Source organism: Narcine bancroftii, chromosome 5 (assembly GCF_036971445.1).
Source record: "Narcine bancroftii isolate sNarBan1 chromosome 5, sNarBan1.hap1, whole genome shotgun sequence".
Lineage (NCBI taxonomy): Eukaryota > Metazoa > Chordata > Chondrichthyes > Torpediniformes > Narcinidae > Narcine > Narcine bancroftii.
Window position 1 is genome coordinate 85,719,315 of NC_091473.1, and position 6,835 is coordinate 85,726,149.

The 6,835-nt window shown below is 42.7% G+C and overlaps 1 protein-coding gene across 3 annotated transcripts in view; it reads right to left on the minus strand.

The window, feature by feature from the left end:
* tprb (translocated promoter region b, nuclear basket protein) overlaps positions 1 to 2,972 on the minus strand; it is a 113,650-nt gene extending 110,678 nt beyond the window's left edge. For 2 of the 3 annotated variants that reach the window (XM_069938183.1, XM_069938182.1), the window contains exon 1: positions 2,791 to 2,972. In XM_069938183.1, coding sequence (XP_069794284.1) covers positions 2,791 to 2,944 — 154 coding nt within the window. In that variant the 5' untranslated portion in view covers positions 2,945 to 2,972. The remainder of the gene's footprint in view (positions 1 to 2,790) is intronic. The other variant, XM_069938184.1, reaches the window with a different exon arrangement.
* Between the last annotated feature and the right edge of the window lie 3,863 nt (positions 2,973 to 6,835).

Genomic DNA, 6,835 nt, shown 5'->3' on the forward strand with positions numbered 1-6,835 from the left:
ACCAGCGTTGTCTCTGCTCCATTCTCAACATTCATTGGAGCGACTTCATCTACAACATCAAAGTACTCGAGATGGCAGAGGCCAACAGCATTGAATCCACGCTGAAGATCCAACTGCGCTGGGTAGGTCACGTCTCCAGAATGGAGGACCATCGCCTTCCCAAGATCGTGTTATATGGCGAGCTCTCCACTGGACACCGAGACAGAGGTGCGCCAAAGAAGAGATTCAAGGACTGCCTAAAGAAATCTCTTGGCGCTGATCTCACCTCAAATCTTGAGGTGATCTCACCTCAAATCTTGAGGTGATCTCACCTCAAATCTTGGCGCCTCACAGTTCGGCGGGCAGCAACCTCCTTTGAAGAAGAAGACCGCAGAGCCCACCTCACTGACAAAAGACAAAGGAGGAAAAACCCAACATCCAACAACAACCAACCAATTTTCCCTTGCAACCGTATCTGCCTGTCCCACATCGAACTTGTCAGCCACAAACGAGCCTGCAGCTGACATGGACATTACCCCTCCATAAATCATCGTCCGCGAAGCCAAGCCAAAGAAAGAAAAAATTCTTCTCTTGACAACAGCCAAGGTGGATCCTTAGGTTTGTCCTTAATGCTTGCCTCCACTACAGGATCATTACAGACTTTCTCTACCTCTATCTTTTTTCTAGATATGGCTCTAGTAATGGCACACACAGGGTAGATTTCCAAATCCTTTTTGGACTCATAAACCAATTGCTTACTTATGAGTTTCACCGCAGGTATGACTTTACCCTCTGCTAAATCATTCCCTAACAAAAGAGAAACTCCATCCACTGGCAGACTTGATCTTATCCCTATCGTATCGGGCCATTAACTAAGTCTGATTTCATCACTATTTTATGCAAAGGTATAGGCTCTGCTTCACCACCAATATCTTTAATTAAATTCACATCTCCAGAATCGGTCTCCTCACCAAAATTCAAAACGTTGCAATTTTATGTTAAAAAGTGACAGTTTGCCTTAGAGAACCAAGGTGAAGGTGGACTGCTGAGAGTGGGAGATGAACTGAACTTGTGCAGAAAATGATCTAAAATTTTCTAGACTTGGACGATAAACCACCACTGGGGGTGCTGTGGAGTGGAAGAAGGCCCACAGCACGAGTCATGGTCTGGAGGACAGTTTAGAATGTTGGGATTTCAAAAAGGATAAACATTCTGAAGGCAGCCAGAAGGATCCGGACCAAGCCAGTTGTTCCTCTTTCTGCAAGCAACACAAGACAACTTCGAATTTTGTGCTCTCGCTCTCTCTCAAAGATCTTTTGGCTTCAGTTTACCAAACAAACTGAATTTTGTTTATGATCTTTGCTTCAGTTGAGATCAAAGTTTTGTGAGTCTTGTGGGTTCTGTGTCTAAGTTTTTCTGTGTGCTGGTTGGAAATACAACTTAGACTTTAATTACGTATGTTATATTTAGGCTGGGGAATTTATTAGTTTTACACTATTATAGAGATTTGCATAGTAACCAGTGGGCATTGTTATAAAAGGGGAGATTTTGAATTAAAGTTTGAAGGTGAATTTTTTGTTAATAAAGTAATTGTTCATCTTTATCCCGGTGTGATATGCCTTCTTTGTGGTTGCTGGTTTGATCTTGTAACATAATTTGGGGGGCATCGTCTGGGATCAAACCAATTTGGAAGCTTTAGGGGCATTTGACTTATGCTTAGTCATCAGTCATCTGAAGCAAAAAAAATGTAAAAACGATGTAAACTACTGCAAAACACAACAGAAAAACACAAGGAAATATTGTAGGATCCCAATCACAGCCAGGCCATTAGGTGCCAATTTGGACACATTCACATGGCTGAAGGGCCAGATCCTGACTTGTACAGTACAACCTGTGATTACACCCTTATTTCTAAACTCTAATATGTTGGTAGATCAGCCCTCCAGGATGTCAATAAGTGCAATTACATTCTCCCTTTTCAGTCATCCAAATCTGCCACCCCTTGTATTTTTTTTAAAAATCACATCTGAAGCATCTAAACCTTGACACAATGAGCTGCCAGTCTTGTCAATCTCTCAATCAAGTTTTTGTAATCTCAGCAAATCACCATCCCAGGATAATAATTCAGGTTCCAAACTAATTTTGATCTTCATTTGAGAATCTGCAGTCTGGCGTCCCTTAGCTAAAAGTGGATGCCCCAACATTGTGTTCAGGGTATCCAAGAATTTGGGGCAGGAATTAAGAGGCAAGTTATACAGAGAAAATGTCAATCTCAAATCCCAGCAATATCTCAAGCACAATAAACACCCAAGAAAGTCAGAATTCTAAAGGTCTGCAGTATGGTGAACACACGAACTACTTATGATCATTCTTATGGCACATAAACTGAAAAAAAATGAAAAGGCCTCATGGAAAATAAAGTACAAGTTGCACCTGGCATCATAGAGCTCCAAAATAACGAAAACTAGATGGACGTATCCTTAATTGGGATCAACACAAAGTTGACACACTAAAATTGTGACCTTCATAAAGAAATTCAATTAGAACTACTCAGACTCCGCAGCCTATGTGGCGATAGTTAACGTTTCCGATGACTTTCTACTAGTACCTTCTACCATGCTTCATGACCTGCTGAGTTTCTCCCAGCATCTACACTTTCTTTTTTAATGCTTCAAACAGTTGATTTGCAATGTATTAAAATCTTAGTCGATTAGAAATAGAAGTCAGTAATCGAAACACTACATCTGCTGACGACGAGACCAACGTACCAATTCCACCCCCACCTTCTGCGCATTTTCGTTTATTACATACCGCTGTCAACTTTCAAACGCTCATATTTGGCCTTCAGCACATCGACATCCATATCCTTGTCAGCGATAAGTTTCTCGAGTTTAAATACGGCATTTTTGGGGATTTTGGCAAATTCAGCTCGATCAAGCAACTGCTGCAACATGACCGCCGCCATGTTACCGTCTACGCCAGCAGCCTACCCGCCGCTCCTTGACGTCACAAGCAGCGCTTGTGAAGCTGACCTGCGCAGTCCGCCGCGCATTGCCCTCTGGGAGCAGGAAATCCCCTCGTTGAGGAGACGGTGTCCAAAGCGCGCTCATGTCCCGTCGTATCGTGAAATCTCGATTAGCGCAACGCAAAAGCTGTGACGCGTTGGTCCGGGTGTTCCGGTTTCCTTTCGGCCAGCTGCACCGTGTGGGAATGTGCGCTCTCAACGGGGTGACTTCCACGGAGAAACACAGATCGTGCGGTTGCTGAATTTTTAAGCGGAGGCAGAATTGCTGCAAGAACTCAGCAGGTTCAGGCACCGTCCATCGGCAGAAATAGCCAGCGTTTCGGCGCGATCGATACAGTACAGCTGCTTATTGTTACTCTTGTGAGAGACGCAGCTCACTGATTAAATAATTTCGCAGAGTCAATAGATGAAGCGATATAACCTTCTTGCAAGACCGGGTGTCCTTCAGAAAGGCACACACACTGATACTCAACAACCTTTTTTTATACATTTCTTTGTGTTAATAACCATTCATCCGTTAGTTTAATTGGTCAATTAACTAAGTAATTGATATGTTAGTTAACCTATCTAAAGCTGTTCCTCTCCTCGTCTTAAAAGTCCGCCCACTCCCCTTATTTATTCTCATCCTTATTTGGTATGATGCTTTGTCACATGTTCCCTTTCTTTCACGGATTTTTTAAAATCAAGTTGGCTTTGTCTGCAATCTCTTGCAGGAACTGACCTTCCTTTGTATTCTAGCAGATTCCCACCCCCACCACTTTCTCCTACAAGTAAAGCATCTGCTTTCTCTGGGCAGTCATTATTAACACGGCTCATCACATTCTGCAGAAACAGCACTTTGACTGCTTTTCGCACTGAATTGTTCGGGAACTGTTGGACTCTGGCTTTAATTTATTTACTCTTAATTTAGTCTATGTGTGAACTGAGTCCAGCGCGTTCGTTGAATGAAGTGATAGGAGAAGGTATTCGGTTCAACAGTCAGTTTATTACACCACACAGCACAGCACAGCACAAGAATAAAACTTAACAGAGCTCTGGGTCAGTCTGTTAGTTCATAGGTCACCTGCCAGTGAGCTACTCCCGGAGACTGACCCCTATTGTCCAGTTGGCACAGTTTATATAGGTCAATCTTATCACACAGAACAAAAGTTGTTTTCCCTGCTAGATCTTTTTGCATAAGGGTTATCACAAGTCATCTCCTGTTTTGCAGATTTCTGGGGTGTAGCATTCCCATGTTAATCCTCCAGGCCAGACTATCCTGTTGTTTAGATCTGAAATTAATTCATCCCCAGATATTTCTAATCACCATTCGGTCCCTGTCTGGCCAATTTCTGCTGTTCTCTTTAACACCTCCTCGTGCCTTAATCTTCCTCCTAGACTGGTTTTCCATTCCCTTTGATTCTTGCGGGCCATTCTTTGTTCTGATCTGGCCTGTGTCTCCTGTGCTACTTCCCACCTCCTTAAGTTGAGCATTCCTCCTAAATCGTTTTATGCATATCCTCTCCCTGTATCTTGGGAGCAGCCAATTTTGTTCAGCCAACTTTGCTCCATGCTGTGACAGCCACTTAGCCACATTCCTCTTTCCCTGACTCATGCAGTACAAATAAACTTATTGATTAATCATTTATTTCATACTGTTTTAACCCCTAGATTCCAACAGAACGCAGGAACAACATTTTTCAGTGTTTTACTCCATCAGGAGACAAATGTTACAATGTCAATGGACGACTGTGCAACCAATAAAGGGAAGATAGATGATGGAAATAAACTAGCACTAAATTTAAATGCTAAACTTTATTTTCAATTGTATCTTCTTCTCTTCTTTCTTCTTTGGCTTGGCTTCGCGGACGAAGATTTATGGAGGGGGTAAAAGTCCACGTCAGCTGCAGGCTCGATTGTGGCTGACAAGTCCGATGCGGGACAGGCAGACACGGTTGTAGCGGTTGCAGGGGAAAATTGGTGGGTTGGGGTTGGGTTTTGGGCTTTTCCTCCTTTGTCTTTTGTCAGTGAGGTGGGCTCTGCGGTCTTCTTCAAAGGAGGTTGCTGCCCACCGAAATTGTATAAAGCAGGACAAAGTGGCAAATGTGAATTTAGGTTCCCTGTAAGATGAGAAGGGGGAATGTGGAAATGGCCGAGGTTTTGAATGACATTTTTTTGTCGATCTTCAAGGTAGGTGGGGGAGGGGGCACGTCTACTATGCCAAAAAGAGAAGTAATGGATGTGATAGGAGGTGAGGTCCTTGTTATAATTGCTATCACTAAAGAGGTATTTCTGAGCAAACCAGTTGGCCAAAAGGTAGAAAAATCTCTTGGTCCTAATGGAATAAATTCCACTACAATGAAAGAAATGGTGGAAGTTATAGCAGACATTTGTGATGATTTACCAAAGTTCTGGACAGGTCCCAGTCGATTGGTAAAAACACTGAAATGCTGGAGGAACTCAGCTGGTTTATTCAGCATCTGGGACCTTTTTGACCATATTGTTGACGTTTTGGGCCTGAGCCCTTCTTCAAGGAAAATCAGAAGAGACAGAAGTAGCATATAGCAGAAAATCTTAGAATTCAAACAATGGCAGAGGAATCCAGACCAACAAAAGGTTAATTGGATGTGATAAGCGTCCAGGTAGAATTTATAACGTCTGTGCGAAATGAGACAATAGAGAGTCAACGGGAAAGCAAGTGGGTGGGGTGGTGCGGGGAAATTTCATTTCAACATTTCTCGTGTGCATCTGCAGGGGTCATCTACTGCGTCTGGTGCTCCCGCTGTGGTCTACATATTGGAGAGACTAAACACAGACTGGAAGATCACTTTGTTGAGCACCTCCTCTCTGTCCACGACTATAATGTGGATCTCCCAGTGGCCACCCATTTTAATTCTCCATCCCACTCTCTTGCCAACATGTCTCTCCATGGTCTCATGTACTGCCAGACTGAGATCACCCATAAAATGGAGGAACAATGCTTCATCTTCCAACTGGGTATCCTCCAAACGGATAGCATTAATATTGACTTCTCTGGTTTTCGTTGAAAAATCCCACCCTGCCACCCCCTTCTTCCCCCACATATTATCTCCATTCCCTGTCTCCTTTCACACAGACATGATCTATTCCACCTCGACCTTTAACACATCCAATTAACACCTTTTGTTGCTTTGGATTCCTCCCTCATTGAATTCTGAGACTTTCTGTTATATTCTGCTTTTGCCTATTCTGATTTTACCTTGAAGAAGGGCTCAGGCCAAAACTTTAGCAACATACAGATCTAGGTGCTGAACAAACCACCTGAGTTTCTCCAGCACTTTGTTTTTTTTTACTACAATCACAGCATTTGCAGCCTATTGTGTTTCTTCCAGCAGATTGGTAACAGCAAGGGTCACCCTGCTGTTTAAAAAAGAATGTAGGTAAAAGACAGGTCACTATTGGCCAGGATGCTGCCATCTGCTGTCAAGAAAATTCAACCTGGGGTGTGGCCATGTGTTTTGATTGAGCTCTCCATGAAGAGTATCAAAACGACAGATAAAATCTTAAAATTAATTTTTTCACCAAAAAATGGACTAAACAAGTACTAAGAAACCAAGGCAGCCGAGAACAAAAATTGACGAAGTTTCTATTCAGCCAGGAACATTAAGCGAAAGCCTGAAAGGAAGCAGCGGACTGGGGAGTCAAGACAAGAACTAAATATTATCCTGGAGAAAATGGAAAACTTGAGCAATCGATTTGCAGACGTTGAAACTGTAATAAGAGTCATGACTAAAAGGATAACTGAAATTAAAGAAATCATTGAAGACTTAATGGAAAGAATGAACCAAGCAGAGGTAGACTTGGTAAAAACAC